This window comes from Thermobia domestica, chromosome 5 (genome assembly GCF_964235325.1).
Source record: "Thermobia domestica chromosome 5, izTheDome1.hap1.1, whole genome shotgun sequence".
NCBI lineage: Eukaryota > Metazoa > Arthropoda > Insecta > Zygentoma > Lepismatidae > Thermobia > Thermobia domestica.
This window is the reverse complement of record NC_137458.1, coordinates 179250832-179268578: the sequence shown is the minus strand read 5'-3', so window position 1 is coordinate 179268578 and position 17747 is coordinate 179250832. Positions and strand designations below refer to the sequence as shown.

At 40.1% G+C, this 17747-nt stretch overlaps 4 protein-coding genes across 5 annotated transcripts in view; 3 read left to right on the top strand and 1 right to left on the bottom strand.

Annotated features, from left to right (window-relative positions):
• LOC145686306 (uncharacterized) overlaps window positions 1-17747 on the bottom strand; it is a 308465-nt gene that overhangs the window by 258818 nt on the left and 31900 nt on the right. The window lies entirely within an intron of this gene.
• Window positions 2601-3248, top strand: LOC145685338 (uncharacterized). The gene has a single exon (XM_081757716.1). The coding sequence runs from the start codon at window positions 2601-2603 to the stop codon at window positions 3246-3248; it is 648 nt and encodes a 215-aa protein (XP_081613842.1).
• Window positions 3897-13492, top strand: LOC145685337 (uncharacterized). Its single transcript, XM_081757715.1, has 4 exons — window positions 3897-6350; window positions 6888-7687; window positions 12017-12215; window positions 12746-13492. The coding sequence occupies exons 1-4, from the start codon at window positions 3897-3899 to the stop codon at window positions 13490-13492; spliced, it is 4200 nt and encodes a 1399-aa protein (XP_081613841.1).
• On the top strand, window positions 15905-16669 carry LOC145685336 (uncharacterized). The gene has a single exon (XM_081757714.1). The coding sequence runs from the start codon at window positions 15905-15907 to the stop codon at window positions 16667-16669; it is 765 nt and encodes a 254-aa protein (XP_081613840.1).

Here is a 17747-nt window from a genome sequence, read left to right as displayed (position 1 = left end):
GACCCAGATTTTTAAAAATACTCTTTCTTTTTCGAAAAACTGTATCCAACCTTTCACTAAGAACGAAGATTACTAAATAACGAAAGAACAAGCAAATCTCTTGTACTTTTAACTTTGCTTTTTTAACCACAAACCCGGTCCACATCATTGCAATCACACAGGATGCAATGCGTCGAAGTCAAATTACAGCTTTTGAATAAGGTGTTGTTCTGTCATTCACGTGCGAGTGAGTGTTCTACGTACGTTCACTTGACGCGGACCGTACAAATGCTTCCATTTCTCGGTGTTAGTATGAACTTAGCGTAACATAGCAGCTAACCATGAAAATGTGTACGAGCCGAAATACTGTTTGCTACACAGTAAAGTATGTACAATAATATATTACAATTACAGTAATTTTTTCCATGGCAGAAATTAATAGTAATGTAAAATACAAATATATATTTTTCCTGTCTTGCAATTTGGTTGTTATAGAATTAATAATTTTATTTCGATTTCCTCGCGGCACACCAGTAGTCCATTCGCGGCACACCAGTGTGCCGCGGCACACCGGTTGGGAAACGCTGATTTAAAGAACCTAATTAATCATCCACATTGTACTCTAATTTGTTTAACGGGTCGAACTCAAACTTAACGAAAAGAGTTTTCTGCCCAAATCTCATAAGCAGTGGGAAATTTTAATATTATAAAAATTGACCCTCCTTTCCTCTTAGAAATGTAATTTTCAAGACGCTAAAACATATATTTTATTACTTTTAGTTCCAAGTTGAAATACCGTGTTTCACTCTTGCAGCTTAAGCAAATCGTTCTTTACTTTATAAATATTTTCCGAATAAGTAATGGGGAATTCGAACATTAAAGAAAGTGCACCCTTTGTTCTTTCCCTTTTATGTGTTGAATTTTCATTTTTTGTTTGTTTGTTTGTTTTACAGTGGAAAGTTTATAAATATGTCAAGTTCATTTTACTAGCTCAGAGATTTGCGAGATACACTACTCTTTTTCTTTTTTTTTAAAAAAAAAAGTCTTATCCCATCCTTTTTACGATACGTATTTCCAAAAATTCTTTCTTATTAGTGTAGTAGCTTAGCGACTGGATCATGCAAAATGTGATACCAACATGCCACTTTCAGGGATGATAGGCTTATTAATAAGAAGTAAATCCTGATATAGAACCACCTCGGGGGGGTCTTGTTTTAGGTATATGACGTCATCAATATGGCCACCAACGAATTTCGACTTAACTGAGTTTAAAAATGTATAACTCTATTACCATTCAAGGTAGAAACTTCGTTTCTCCTTTATTTTGCAGAGAATAAATTGTACCTCTATTTTCATTGTAAATATTTGCCTTATATTGCCGTCATTTTTAAATATGGCATCTCAAACTGGAAAAATGTTTATTTTCAAAACGATTTTCTATGTTTTATAGCAAATAACATTGAAACTGCTAGTTATGAAAAAATACTTTGAAACAATCGTCAAAGGTCATTTCAATAGCTTTTGAACGCCACCAGAATCACTGATATATCTCAACAAATAACTGAGATAGTCAATTTTTTGTAGGACTAAATGTGGAACTTTCGTGAATAATGTTCGAATGTATCCGTAGATGTAGTTATATGGCATTTGTAGTTCCATTGGCCCTTTGGTAATAGGAACATAGTACCGCTACCAGTATGTTCCTTTTAACGTGGAGAATAGAAAATCACAAGTGTTTATCTTCTGTCAGTGCTGAAAACCCTTTATAACGTCATAATCCAAGATGGCCGCCGCGGTTTATCTCCGGTTCGAGAAATGGGAATTTCTCGCCGCAGAAAAATAATAGAAACATGCAACAACCGCCAATCTCTTTCTTTGGATGTGAAGAATCTTGACATAACATGTGATTGGCTCTCCTTTGTGTCTAGAAGCCAGTATATGACAACATAAACAGAGTATGGCGCCATGGCTTACATACGGATTATGAAAATTATTTATTTCTCGCATTAGAGAAACGATAGAAATGTGCAACAACCACTGTTCGGGCCATTCTGCCCTCTGTTTGTTTCATAAAATTAAGAAGAAAAGGGAGACTTATGTTTTTTCAGTATTTGAGCCTATTGTCGGCATTTCCAAAACTTGGAACAAAATATATGTTTTATGTAGTGTCAGTTTTGCTGTAGAGATGTCTCTGCAGGTCAATATGGTTTCTATTTGTAGTATCTTACTCTGGCGGTCTCTTGTCTTTCTTTTCAAAAATACCGTTAGGCCGCCTCCCGCATCTTTTGTCAGTGTTGTGTTGTGCTTTCCTGCAAAAGCCTCGTGTGCGGGATCTTCAGTGTTTGTGTGTAGTATTTGCTTATTCTAATACTTATTGATTCCATCAACTATACAAATTTATACAGTCCAAAATTCCAGATTCAAAATAAATTGTTATTGTTTTCAGTAACTCATTATCTGTTTAATTAAATGCGCAAAACAATAAATTATTGTTTGGTCGTCGTATACATGGTCCATCCGCGCCAAATTACTAGTGCCTATGTGAACTGTTGCTGTGAACAATAATAGACTAGTGATTGAGTGTTTGTTTTTTCTCTCGAACATAGTGTAGTGTTTTAGAGATGGAGCCGCTAAAAATTAAGAAAAGAACATTAAAGTCAAAAATTACGCGCGAAGAAAAAGCCATCACAGAGTTGGACGCTACCGCAGCGTCAGCCATCTTGGTGCATCAGGCGAAGGTCAGTGAACTCCAGCAGGAGTGTTCAAAGCTGCTGGATGATATTTCGGCAGTGGCAGGAGACGAGGAGTTCGAAAAAGAAGAAGAAGAGTTAGCGGAAATGGACAAGAGAATAGTGCAGATGTGTGTTCAATTGATGGATTTTCAATTGGAGGGAAGTAAAGGAGCTCAGTCTTCGTCTTCGTCTGAGAGGCAACCTGCTAGTGACGTAAGACTACCGCAGTTTCAGTTGCCAGTGTTTTCGGGAAACCTCCATGAGTGGTTATCGTTTCACGATTTATTTGTGGCATCAGTACACAATAACAAAAATCTGTCAGGTGCTCAAAAGTTGCAGTACCTCAAAACATCCTTGAAAGGGGAACCAGCACAACTCCTTCAAACGATGCAAACCACGGACAGCAACTACAAAGAGGCGTGGGACATTTTAAACGCACGTTATCACAACAAGAGGGAAATAGTGAACGCGACAATTAAACGCTTAGTTACGCAACCCGTAATACAACAAGAATCGCCAGCCGCCCTACGTAAGTAAATTGATACCACAATAGAGTGCACGCGGTCCCTCAAGGTGCTCGAGCAACCAGTCGAACACTGGGATGTTATCTTGGTTTATCATATCACGGATAAACTGGACAGTGAAAGTCGTAGACAGTGGGAACTTTCATTGAAAACAAATGAACAGCCATCATTTGAGCAGCTCGCAGAATTCCTCGATAACAGAGCCCGCGCGCTCGCAGTGTCTGCCGGCGGGAAATCGCGCGTCGCCGGAAGTAGTGAGCAAGTGAAGAATCGCGACAAAAAACAAACTTCCTCCCATGTTACAACCAGTGAACGTGGTCAAACATTATGTGACGTATGCAGTGCAATCCACCCCCTCTACAAATGTGCTGAGTTCACAAAACTCAAAGTGTCTGATCGTGTCACCCTAGTGAAAGAGAAAAAACTGTGTTTTAATTGTCTTCGGAAATCGTGTAGAAAGGATACGTGCGCATCTAGTACGTGTCGCAAGTGCGCTAAAAAACATCATACTCTCTTGCACTACGAGAGAGCTGAGTCACCAGTGCGTGAATCAAATATCACGGCCCATGTTGCAGCGGACGCAAGTGTACCACAGGTGTTATTATGTACTGCCATCGTGAAAGTAAGAGGAAATAATGGTGTGTGCTACCCCTTCAGAGCGATGCTGGATTGCGCGAGTGAATCTAGTTTTGTCACCGAGAACTGTGTACAAAAACTGGGTCTCAAGAAAAAGAAATCCAGTATTGTGATTTCCGGGATTACAGGAGCAGGAGTGGCGACAGCGAGTGCAATGGTGGACTTAGAGTTTCAGTCATTCGGGGGAACAAGTGAAACTTTTGAAACTCGTGCTGTGGTAGTTCAGAAAGTTACATCTGATCTACCCAAACAAAAGTGTCCTAGTGCTACAAACTGGTCTCATTTAGAGGGCCTAAGATTAGCAGATCCCACTTTCAACGTAGTGGGCCCCATTGACATTCTGTTGGGAGCGGACGTGTTTCCATCACTTATGTTGAGCGGGAAGTGTATGGGGCCACCCGGGACGCCTGTCGCATTAGAAACTAGTCTCGGCTGGGTGCTATCTGGCAATATAGGTCCGACAAGTGGGAAGCTAACTGTGACGTCACATCGAGTTTCCTGCGAGATCGATGAAGCTCTTCGCCAGTTTTGGGAGTTAGAAGAGCTCCCACTTACAAAACACATGTCAAAAGAAGAAAGGAGCTGCGAAGAACACTTCGTAGCTACACACCACCGTGACGAGCACGGAAGTTATGTGGTGAGACTACCCTTCAGGGGTAACACAGCCCCATTAGGCAGATCACGTGAAATCGCAGTGAAGAGGCTATTAAATACCGAACGGAAGTTAGCTAAACAATCCTCCCTTCAGCAACAATATCGCGACTTCATGAGGGAATATATTCAGTTAGGGCATATGGAACTCATTCCCCCAAGCGAGAGAAACGTTCCAGCTGAAACTAGTTGTTACCTACCACATCATGCTGTTTTGAAGCCCACCAGCTCCACTACGAAGGTGCGAGTGGTCTTCGATGGGAGTGCAAGAACAACTTCGGGTGTATCTCTGAATCAGAAGCTCATGGTGGGGCCAAAATTGCAGGATGATATTTTCCCGATTCTTGTTCGTTTTCGTGAGCATCGTGTTCCCTTATGTGCGGATATTGCAAAAATGTACCGGGCAGTGTTAGTGCACAAGGACGATGTTGACTTCCAAAGAATTGTGTGGAGAGATTCTCCAAGTGCACCAATCGAAGACTACCGTTTGTTAACAGTGACGTACGGTACTGCATCTGCTAGCTTCTTGGCAACCAGATGCTTGCTCCAGGTAGTTGAAGAAGAAGGGGAGAAGTATCCTTTAGCAGCGAAGGCAGTGAGAAGAGATTTTTTCATGGATGACTTCCTCGGAGGTGCAGCTAGTGTGAGCGAAGCAATTGAGCTACAACAACAGCTGATTCAACTTTTGCGAGAAGGAGGTTTCGAACTTCGAAAGTGGCTATCTAGCGAACCGGAAGTGCTCCAGGCTGTGCCTCCCCATATGCGTGAAATTGACCTACAATTCAACTTTGACACCGATAACATCAAGACTCTCGGAGTACGGTGGTCACCTGTTACCGACGAGTTTGGGTTTAACGTAGTGCCTCCCTCTCCCCCAGCAGTGTGGACAAAACGAAAAGTGTTGTCAGAGATTGCCAAGATTTTCGATCCCCTTGGCCTTCTCTCCCCAGTAACCGTCAGGGCCAAGATGATGTTACAATCATTGTGGAAGGAAAGCCTCGGTAGGGACGACCCCCTCCCCTTTGAAACAAGTGCAGCCTGGCAAGAGTACTGCGATGAGTTGTTTGTGCTCCGTGAAGTGAAGGTCGAACGATGCATTGTGCCCTCTGATGCCATCAGCTGTCAATTAATAGGTTTCTCTGATGCTAGTGAGCGGGCCTATTCTGTAGTCGCCTATTTACGAGCAGAACGTCTTAACGGCCATGTCGACGTGAGACTCATCGCTGCAAAAACCAAAGTTGCTCCCATCAAAACAGTTTCCCTACCCAGATTGGAACTGTGCGCCGCATTGTTGCTGGCCAAATTGTTAAAAACAGTTGCAAGTGCCATCAGTGTAAACGTCCAGGATACAAGGGCTTTCACTGACTCCACTGTTGTGTTGGCCTGGTTAGCCCAGTCACCTGACAAGTGGAAAACTTTCGTTTCAAATCGGGTAGCGAAAATACAAGGAATTTTGCCTTCGTCACAATGGTCACATACCAAGAGTGAAGATAATGCAGCTGATTGTGCGTCAAGGGGGTTAAAGCCCAGCGAGCTCTTAGAACATCCCCTGTGGTGGAGCGGTCCAGAGTGGTTGCGCGAAGCAATGTTGCCAGAGCCTCCATATCCTCTCGCTGACTTTACTACAGAAGTGGAAGAAAAGAAAAAATGTATCACCGTTATGTGTGTGCAGTCTGAAAATGACATTGTGAACCGTTTCTCCTCCCTAGTGAGATTGAAGCGTGTAGTGGGTTGGTGTCGCAGGTTTGTTTACAACTGCAGGAATCCGGTGCAGAAACGCCAGGGGGCACTTACATCGAAAGAAATGGAAGAGAGCCTTTTGTGTTTGGTAAAGGAGGTGCAGAAAAGAGAATTTCACACCGAAATCCAGTGCTTAGTGGATGAAGAGCCCATTCCCAATAAGAATAATATTTTATGCTTGTCTCCCTTCATTGACGAAAATGGCATCTTGCGTGTGGGGGGGGGAGATTACAAAACGCCGACATTTCTGTGGATAGAAAGCATCCCGTGCTGTTGCCCAATAAGCATAAATTAACGGAACTTCTGATCAATCACGAGCATTTAAACACTTTCCACGGTGGCCCTCAATTAGTGTTATCTACGCTACGGCAACATTTCTGGATTGTGGGTGCGAGAAATCTAGTGAGGAAGATAATCCGGAAGTGTGTAAAATGTTGTCGGTTTGAAGGAAGAACAGAGACGCAACTAATAGGTTCCCTGCCCCCCTCTCGCGTAAACCCAAGCCGATGCTTTTCCCACACAGGTGTGGATTATGCAGGGCCGGTGCTACTCAAAGCTAGCCGGGGGCGCAGCCGTTTGAGGTTTAAGGCATACATCTGTCTTTTTGTGTGTTTTTTCCACTAAGGCTATACACCTAGAATTAGTAGCGGATGCAAGCACTACTTCCTTTCTCGCTGCCCTAAGGCGTTTTGTGGCTCGTCGGGGCGTACCTAGTGACATCTACAGCGATTGTGGGCGTAACTTTGTAGGAGCTAGCAAAGAGCTAAAGGAATTGTTAAGAGTGAGTGTTCACACGGCCAAAAATAAAGAAACTGCTGCCTACCTCAGCAAACAACGAATATCTTGGCATTTTAACCCCCCGTCCGCACCTCATTTTGGTGGGATTTGGGAAGCAAATATACGTAGAGTAAAGCATCATTTCAAGCGCATCGTGGGAGAGGTGGCGTTAAGCTTTGAGGAAATGTATACCACGCTAGTTCAAATTAAAACAATTCTGAACTCCCGCCCCCTCACTCCTCTCTCGGATGACCCCAACGATCTGGCCGCTCTTACACCAGCTCATTTCCTTGTGGGAGAATCATTACTTTCTATCCCGGATTTCACTTCATCCCAGCTCTCTCATCTGAAAAGGTGGCAATTGGTGCAGCAGTTGTCGCAGCATTTTTGGCGCCGTTGGTCCCAAGAATATTTGTGCAGTCTCCAGTCAAGAACGAAGTGGCGGAAAAACCGAGACAATATCAAGATTGGTGACATGGTTATTTTGAAGGAATCCCATCTGCCTCCCCAGCAATGGAGATTAGGGCGTGTTCAGTGCATATTTCCAGGAAATGATGGCTTAGTGCGAGCAGTTACTGTAAAGACTGCCTTCGGGGAGTTGAAGCGCCCCATTGCGAAGCTGGTTCCATTGCCTTTCAACCCTTCAAAGTAAAGTGAAGTCATGCGAAACGCCAGCACCTCGCTGTTCAAGCATGTCCTATCATTGCCTATGAATGTTCTATATTTTTGTCTTGTGTTTGTTTGTTTTTTAGAATTATTACGCATTATTATTATTTCGTTTGTAGTGTATTTCCGGTGTGAAACTCGATCATTCGTTGTGTGCGTGTGTTGTTTGAAACTAGAGCGTTTCAAGGTGGGGGCTATGTTCGGGCCATTCTGCCCTCTGTTTGTTTCATAAAATTAAGAAGAAAAGGGAGACTTATGTTTTTTCAGTATTTGAGCCTATTGTCGGCATTTCCAAAACTTGGAACAAAATATATGTTTTATGTAGTGTCAGTTTTGCTGTAGAGATGTCTCTGCAGGTCAATATGGTTTCTATTTGTAGTATCTTACTCTGGCGGTCTCTTGTCTTTCTTTTCAAAAATACCGTTAGGCCGCCTCCCGCATCTTTTGTCAGTGTTGTGTTGTGCTTTCCTGCAAAAGCCTCGTGTGCGGGATCTTCAGTGTTTGTGTGTAGTATTTGCTTATTCTAATACTTATTGATTCCATCAACTATACAAATTTATACAGTCCAAAATTCCAGATTCAAAATAAATTGTTATTGTTTTCAGTAACTCATTATCTGTTTAATTAAATGCGCAAAACAATAAACTATTGTTTGGTCGGCGTATACAACCACCAATATCTTTTATTCATATGTAGAATCATAAAGTAACATAAGTTATTGTCTTTTCTTTGAGCCGAAAGACGAGTATATGACGTCATAAACCCAAGATTGCCGTCGACTCTTTTAATATGTGTTATGCATAATATTATATGATTTATTTTTCTCGGCCCTATTCAAATTTTGGTACACGGCCATGAACCTTGAATCACTTCTTTTTTATTTGCTGGATAGTATTCGATCGGCGAAATATTCCTCCTATTGTAGTACATTGGATCAGATTTGTCCCTGGGTGTTCGCCCTGGATCATATCAATTATGCCCGTTGGATGCCAGTATTCGTAATCTTGGGAGAATTTAATGTACGAAACCCACAAGTATATGGTGAATTTCAGAAAGGTAATTTTGTGGGAAGAAAGACAAACAGTAAATATTCGTACATGTCCCACGACCAGTTATATGAACAATGTAATAAGGATCTAAAATGTGAAGGAGGTGCCATTGGTTTATTTGATAATGAAAGTGCTCTTCCGTGTTGAATGGTTTCGGGACCAGTGATTGCAGGATTACTAATCGAATTTGAGAAAGATGCAAGAATAAGTGACGATTCAGATGATCACAGTCATCATGAAGATACAGACGCTTTTTCCTCTAGGTTCAAAAAACATGTGAAAGCTGTAATACGCTTAATTATATATATTATTTAACTACATTCTTTAAGGTTAAAAAAGTAAACAAGACAGCTGCATACATCCAATTCTCTTTTCCTTTTAGAAAAAAAAGAAAGAAGATAGTCATTATTTTACAGCCACACACGAGAAAAAAAAAAGAGTCAACAAGATTGTAAGTTTCGTGGTTTCTTCCATGAAATTTTAGACTGTAGCGTCTTTACCACCCTGGAGAGGAATTTTAATATAGGCAATTCATTGACTGATACGAATCAGACCATTTATTTATTTTAAGATTGTTACTTGTTGCTTGTCAACAAGACACTTTCAAGAAAATGACCATAAATATAGCGGACGGAGTGCGGTCTTAAACCTGTGGGAACCATTTCCCAAAACTAGCTAACATTCACACAGTTCAGACCAGGGGCGGATCCAGGACCGACTTCTGGGGGGGTCGGTGGGTTGTCATACTGCTACTTTTAAGGGCTCCAAACTTTGGGATGGGTTTTATTTATATATATAGAAAATAAGAAAGTTTCCTCTTCTGGGGGGGGGCGATCGCCCCGATCGCCCTCCCCTGGATCCGCCCCTGGTTCAGACTAACTGGAGACAAATAAGCAGAAACAGAAATGACCAATACGTTGCCAAATTTATAAGAGCAATAAGCACGCGAAATTTTAATGTATAAATAAAGCTTCGCTATTAAGGGTATATAATGGAATAGGTAACATTGCCGAGAGAGGGATAATACTATTTAGTAGAGGGTGGAGCGTGAATAATGAGCTATATAATGTGTTATTAGAATTAGACGCGTAGAGATTTGGCAACAATTAAACACATTGTAGAAAGAATCTGCCCCAACGCTGTGAACCTGACACTTCGCTTCGGAAAAGAAAAGAAAACCACCCAAAATCGGCTACGTAAGGGGTCCAGAATGGCTTTCCATGATGCTAGAAAAATATTTTAATTATTCGACACATAAGCGAAAAACACAAACCGCATGGTGACAGAAAAGTGACACGACTAAGTTGTGTGTTCATTTTAAGAAATTTTCTCAAGACTCTCCGGCGTCTCTCGAATATTTATTGAGACACGTAACATGTACCAGAGAAGACCTAGTCCCCAGTTTGCAGCCGCAAGAGAGAGAAAAAAGAAAAGGTCTTCGAAAAGCAACCCCAAGAAAAGTAAAAAACATCACAGAACAAGGGATGTAGAGAAGAGGGGTGTAGAATAGCGCAGAAAAAAATGTGGGGGGATTTTCTTAACTAAAATAATTAGCTAAAATTACTGTAATACGTAACAATCATCAAAGTTGAGTATATTTTACATGCAAGTCTAAACGAATAAATGGAGCACTATTTCATTGAAAGGATTTCCCTCTGTCTGTCTGTCTGCCTCTCTCTTTCTTTCTCTGTCTCTCTCTATGTATATGAGATCTATATATTACGTATAATTATATAAGTAATAACATTATCAATTTACTGCTAGAGAAAAGATCATTCCTAACCTAGTTAAAAGCTGTACATAATCTGTAAAAATATTTAAAATAAAATAGCATTATTATTATTATTATTATTATTATTAGGCCTATTATTATTATTATTATTATTATTATTATTATTATTATTATTATTATTGGTAACTAGTATTTTGCAACATCATGAAAAAAAGAAGAATTGTTAAAAAGGAGGATCATTTTAATAAAGTATAACATACAGGGAAGTAGATATAGATATTTTATACAAATACCTTAATTATCATTACATATATACATAACTTATATGTTGTGTCTTTCGTCTTATTTAACCAACAACTATTATTATTATTAACGCTAGAAATATTGTGATAGAAATATTGTTTTATTCAACACTAGCAGCGTTCACCCCGCTTCGCTGCGGTCACCCCGGAACGCAATAAACTTTGTTACTTAGATAATTTTTACTTTTTCGCTTTCAAATTGCAGTAAATGTTAACATTATAGCGCCTGTCATTTATGTTAACCCGCCGAGTCACATGGTCATGCGGGTTGCATATAAATACGTTTATTTTTACCTATGATGAACTAATAACAAAGGATTTGTACGTATGGACACCTGAATGGTCAATTATCTCAAGACACTGGTAATTGAAAATTAAAGTGATATGATAAAAACCATCTAGGGTCCAAATCCTAACAACCCCCCAAAAATGAAAGAAATTGGTTCAGCCGTATTAGCGTGATGAGTTCACAAAGGATTTGTGCGTTCTCTTTTATATATATAGATTATTAATACCATCACTATTATATCAAGACAACATTACGATAAAAATATAAATATTCGTATTCCAGTAAGTAACATCTGAGAACATCAAATTAAAGTGTCACAAAAGAATATAATATTTAATAAATCAGGTTTACGGTAACCTCAGCAGGGTGTCTCTGGCCAAAGAGGTGACTGAAAAAAAAAGAAGAGAGAGAACGGGAGGTCTTTCTTAAGAAACAGGAGAGAAACCAATGATAAGAGAGAGTGGTCAATAAAAATGGAGAGAAACCAATAAGACAGCAAATGAAACTTACTGAAACAAAATAAAACGAACAATTATTGGTTACATTAGACGAGGGGTGTGTCAGAAATAGTCAGGGTGTGTAAAGGACAAATAGGAAAGGAGAAATAAAAATGAATAAGTAATTAATGTGAAATAATAAAAGAAGAGGTCAGAAAGAGAACATAAAAAGTTTTTGGTTAGGTGGAGAGCAGTTAAGTGGTCGAGATCATCGAATCGCGAAGTCCAGAGTTCAATTCAGGGGTAACCACCTGTCGAATAAGACATCTTCGCGCTCTGAGCGTTGAAAGACAGTTTTAGTGGGGCAACTAGCGGTAGAAATGCGGGAGGCCGCAAGAGTACGCTATTTTCGGGCTGTGACAAAAGGACAGTAGTTGCAATTCCATCTTATACCGGAAGACCAGATCATAAGTATAATATTTTAATCAACGTTTTATAAAAGTGCAACATTGCCCGTAGTGATAAAACTCAGTAAATGGAGTAAGCGTTTGGAACTCGGAGGACTTTCCAGGAGTGTGAACCGTCTGAAAACTTTCTGGGGAACGGACAACAAAGCAACACGGAAACTTCCACAGAGAGACAGCGAAGCTACCTTGCTAGAAGAAAAGGAAGATGTTCAATGGACAGTAATCAGAAAGGAGGTAAAGTGGCAGACATTTTATGAACTAAATTTTGAGTGCAGTGCGCGATAAAACTAAAAATCCAAATGGCACACCCTCGATTTAAAGTCATTTATAATTTGAGTAAAATTAAATTTCCTTCCTTTTGTTTTTGCAAAATCAATGTAATTATTGGTGTTAAAGAAAAGGCCAACTTATATTCTTGTGTTAGGTGCAACATAAAATATTTTCAATCAACCTGTAAATTTAATAAGAGTTAAATACAATTTTGCAATTAACATAAAGCTGATATTCTACAAATAACACTATCATTCAACATCGTGATAACTGTATTTATATTTGTGACTTTTATTTTATCTCTCATTTCAATTATTAAAGTAGCTAAATGAACAATGGAGTTTTCATTAACCAAAATTTATTGTTGAGCAAAGAAAGAGTTATGGTACAGGTAGCTTTAGATGGAAAGCTAGCAGCAAACGGAGGCTCGACAGAGGCCCGACGCCACGAAACCCTGAGATAAGAGTAAGTAATATTTTGACTTTAAGTTTCAGCGATATTTTTACTTTTATTACAAAGCTTTAATAACTGCGTGTGAAGATGATGACAGAAATACATTTGCTCAAGAAAATGGTGCCCTAATATGCATTGCCACATATGCTGTTATGGATGAGAAAGCAGCTAAATCTGTCTTGAAAGCAGAAGAATTGGGAAAGCAACAGTACAAAACATTTGCTCGGAAACGGTCAATTAAAAGAAATAAACTTTCGCTTTTTCACACATCGCAAAAAGAAGGAACGAAGAAAGGACTCAAGGAGTCAATTTTAAAGATTGACTGTAGCCTGTTTTCTCGTTTATACATAGCTTGTCAAAGTCGATTTGGAAACATCAAAGATTTCTTTGCTCACGAAAACCTTTCGTATCCTCCGTCACTCTCTTCAAATGGTCAATTGCGCAAGGGAACAAAATCAGACATTATTTCTCGCTTAGAACCATTTAGAACATCACAATACGATGTACCTATGTATCGTGTTATATTTGATGGAGCAGTATTAGCTCACATGCTGAAGCCTATTCCGGGACAAACGTTTTCTATGTTTTACACTAACACATTTCAAACATTTTTAGAAAAGTTTGCGACTGATGTCATCAGAATGGACATAGTCTTTGACAATTATGATCCCTACAGTCTGAAAAAAGAAGAACGAGACCAACGAGGAAAAGGACCAATAATACTTGTGAAAGACTCCACACTAACTCCAAAAAAATGGGCATTGTTTTTGAATAATTCTAAAAAATAAAACTGATTTATTTCGACTTCTGTGTAAACACTTACAGAACATAAGTGATTCTTATGGTAAGAGAGATATTGTGTATGCATGTGATTATACCGCATCAGCAAACTCTAATATGGACGTAACAAACCTTATGCCCTGCAAACAAAAAGAAGCAGACACACGCATGTTCTTGCATGCATTGCATGCCAGCAACCACGGACATAAGAATATCTCAATTAAAACTGTCGATTCTGATGTTGTTATTACCGTTCCTTTATTTTTGAGCTCAATGTATTACACTTGTGGATTGAATATGGGACTGGTAAAAATAAGAGATATATTCCTGTCCATGAAATTGCAACAAGCCTAGGAAAGTCTCACTCAAAAGCCCTGCTCTTTTGGCACGCATTTACAGGGTGTGACACAGTGTCCGCTTTTGGTGGTCATGGCAAGAAGACAGCTTGGCAGGTGTAGCAATCATTCTCTGAAGTAATGGATACATTAATCAAACTTTCAGTTACTCCTACTGAAATTTCAGCTCAGGACTTTGCAGCTCTTCAACGCTTCACCGTACTCCTGTACGATCGCTCTAGTTCTTTACTAAATGATAACGACTGTCGACAAAGATTAATAACGAAAAAGAATTGATAGGTTGAATTGAGTTGATTTTGACTTTAATGTCGCTTTCAGCAGCGAGGTTATATGAGGCGAGGTCTACTGATTAAGGTGGAATCCAAACCACACAAGCTCCCGCCGGGAATCGAGCCCGAGTCTCCCACGCCAATATAAAATGATATGAGAGAAGTTCTTAATGAGGGGTTGAATTGTTAGTGGGATTCTAAGTTTGGCATAGAAACAACTACGAATAGACGTCTTAAAGTGGAAACCCAACGGACTTCTCTTTGCTGAGGTATGTTGGGTGTATTTTTTTCTTTTACAAAATATTTAGTCTGAACAGCTATAACGTAACAAAATAGATGTCAGGCTATGGTCAGTGTCCTTGGCTCCCTTCGCTCTCGGAGGGTGGCCTTTACTCCCTCTTTTTGTAGAAAGTGAACATGAGCCGCCACGAAGACCAGAGAGTGTGTTTTTAGACAGTCAAAACGTGTGAGTGGATGTGTCTTGTGTCCAACTATTGTGGTGCAATACAAACATTCAGTGAGAACTTCAATACATACCTGGGACCACTAATGTATATTAAATATTTTGTTAAATAATTGGCTATATTTTAACCAGGTTACGATTCATTTCTCCAAACAACAAGTAGCGAAGCGCAAGGAAGGTTTAGTAAATAATGGGAAATGCTTTTGTGCATGCATCCCGAACATTTTGTCCTCCGGGCCGGGTTTTGCGCTTACAAAAAATCGTAAAAACTTCAAAGCAGAGCAATACTCTGAACTGTGTGTGTATATATGTGTTGGAAAGTTATGTCTTTTTAGTAGTGTTTCGCAGAAGAAGAAAGAGGAAAAGTAAAATTGTAAAGAACACCAACGTAATTTGTGCAACCGCTACACTGCCTGTGTTTCGTTCATTTTTTTCGTTGTTTGTTTAGCCGTGCAGTGAGAAGCCACCAAGAATGGAACAATTACTTGCTTCCAAAACTGTCACCAAACGCGAAATAACGCGCTTGGAGAATAAAATAAATAGTGAATCTTTTAATAAAGCTTTAGTGGATACTTACATAGAGAAGGCAAATCAACTGGTTAATGACTGTAAAAAGCTTGCGTTAGATCTTACAAGAACTTGTGATCAATAGACATTTGATACGTATGACAAAGAAATAGAAACAGTGGAAGACAGAGTGTACGAATTAATTGAGAAAATGGTACTAATGAAACAATCAGAAGGTGTTTCATCAACATCAAATGAAAACGTAACCTCTTCAAAAGTGAGTGAAGTGTGATTACCGAAGTTGGCTGTCGTTTCGGGATCTTTTTGTGGCATCAGTTGACAGTAATACATTATTGAGTGGAGCGCAAAAGCTTCAATATTTGAAGGCATCTTTGCGTGGCGAAGCGGCAATACTTGTACAATCATTGTCGCTGACCGATCAAAATTATACAGACACGTTGGAAATAATCAATGCTCGGTACCAGAATAAACGCAAACTCGTAAATGATACGATAAAAAGACTGATTTGTCAACCATGTGCAGTAGCCGATTCACCAGCTTCTCTAAGACGGCTTGTAGATACAATCAATGAATGTGTACGAGTGCTGAAAGTGTTCGACATTACTGTGGAACATTGGGATGGTATACTAGTGTACCACGTAACTGAAAAACTAGATAGCGATTTACGTGAACAATGGGGGCTATCAATTAACTCGAACGAACTTCCAACCTTCGCAGGCTTATCGCAGTTTCTCAACCAGAGATCGCGCGCATTCGCGGCTTCCGTGACAAGCAAATCAAAAAACCTCAGACCTTTAAATCGGCATGTTCGTCCGGAAAGAGGAAAGAGTGGCGTATCATGCTTTGGCAGATGTGACATGTGTGAAGTGTGGACTGCAGCACGCGCTGCATAAATGCAAAAATGTCATTCAAATGTCAGTAGATGACAGACATTCCTTTGTAAAGGGTAAGCTTTTGTGCTTCAATTGCCTAAAAGGAACACATAAACTTGGTCAGTGTACCCCACGTGGGTGTCATCGCTGTAGAAAGCTGCATCATACGTTACTACATATTGACAGGAAGCCCGAAGGTGATTCTTCCTCTCGGTGCGCTCAAGATGTGTTTTCTCGCGTAGCAGATGATGGGGGAACAATGACAACTATTCTTCCTCAAGTGTTGCTGTCCACAGCAGAGGTAAAGGTTAGAAACGACAGAAGGCAATTTCAATCTTTTAGAGCGTTATTTAACTGTGCAACAGAGGTAAGTTTTGTATCCGAACTGTGTGCTCAAGCGCTGGGACTCTCAAATCCTATTGCAAATATAACTGTTTCGGGAATAGCTTCCAGTAGTGTATGCAATTCACGTGCAGTTGTAGATCTTGCTTTCAGGTCAAGATACAATAACGATGAATATTCAACAACAGCAGTGCTAGTGAGAAAAGTGACCGAAGATATGCCCAGACAGGCTCTTGCTAGAGTTAATGAGTGGGTCCATATCAAGGATTTAGATCTGCCTGATCCGGAGTTCTACAAAACAAGTGGTGTGGATATACTACTCGGTGCGGACGTGTTTCCATTACTTGTCCAATGAGGCAAGCGCATGGGCCCTCAAGGTGCACCCATCAAATTGGAAACGGTACTGGGTTGGGTGTTATCGGTGAAAGTGAATTGCAGTGGTACATCGGCAGTGTCCGCATTTCATGTGTGCTGTACTCTAGATATCTCATTGCGGCGATTGTGGGAGATCGGAGAAGTATCGTTAGTGCGTCCTTTAGTAGTAGAAGAAAGGGAATGCGAAGAACATTTTGCGGTGACACATCAAAGAGTTAATGGTCAATTTGAAGTTAGCCTACCGTTTAAGACCAATCACTCTGACCTTGGCTATTCTCCTGATATAACAGTAAAGCGACTCGATCAACAAGAGAGAAAGTTTGTACGTGGCCTGGCTATCAGAAACAATATTGCAGGTTTATGGTAGAATATTTAGAACTCGGTCACATGGAACCTATTTCATCAAGTGAAGACAGTATGTCCCCATACCAACAACTTGCTATCTTCCTCACCATGCAGTTTTAAAGGAGAATAGCACAACTACTAAACTGCGTGTAGTATTCGATGCTAGTGTAAAAACCACGACAGGTGTGTCACTGAATGAAACTATCATGGTCGGTCCAAGATTAAAAAAGGATCTCACGTTTATTGTGCTGCGTTTTCAAACTCACCCGGTGGCCCTATGTGCAGACGCAAAAATGATGTTCAGGCAAATTCGCGTGAAGCAAGAAGACGCAAACTTTCAACTCATTGTGTGAAGATCGGATCCGAAACAGCCTATTCAAGATTACAGGTTGCTCAAATCACATATCGAACAGCATGTGCACCATTCTTAGAAACAAAATGTCTCCAGCAGTTGGCCGTCGAAGAAGGACACAACTTTCCGTTAGCATCACCAGTTGTGCTTAACGATTTCTATATGGATGATTGTCTGACTGGGAGTAACTCGGTGACAGAAGCAATTTAACTGCAGTCACAACTAGTACAACTGTTAGAAAGGGGAGGGTTTGAATTGCGCAAGTGGGCGAGTAATGAACCAAGTGTTTTAGAGTTAATTTCAAGTAATTTAAGAGAAACAAACGCAATAAATCCTTGGGACGATAATGATGCTATCAAGG

Bases quoted from the DNA above. Each gene is read 5' to 3' on its own strand.
- LOC145685338 (XM_081757716.1), top strand. From the start codon at position 2,601: ATGGAGCCGCTAAAAATTAAGAAAAGAACATTAAAGTCAAAAATTACG.
- LOC145685337 (XM_081757715.1), top strand. From the start codon at position 3,897: ATGCTGGATTGCGCGAGTGAATCTAGTTTTGTCACCGAGAACTGTGTA. The intron at 6,351-6,887 runs GTAAAGGAGGTG...TTTTCCACTAAG, and splicing joins AAGAGAGCCTTTTGTGTTTG to GCTATACACCTAGAATTAGT. The intron at 7,688-12,016 runs GTAAAGTGAAGT...GTTTTATAAAAG, and splicing joins TTGCCTTTCAACCCTTCAAA to TGCAACATTGCCCGTAGTGA.
- LOC145685336 (XM_081757714.1), top strand. From the start codon at position 15,905: ATGTTCGTCCGGAAAGAGGAAAGAGTGGCGTATCATGCTTTGGCAGAT.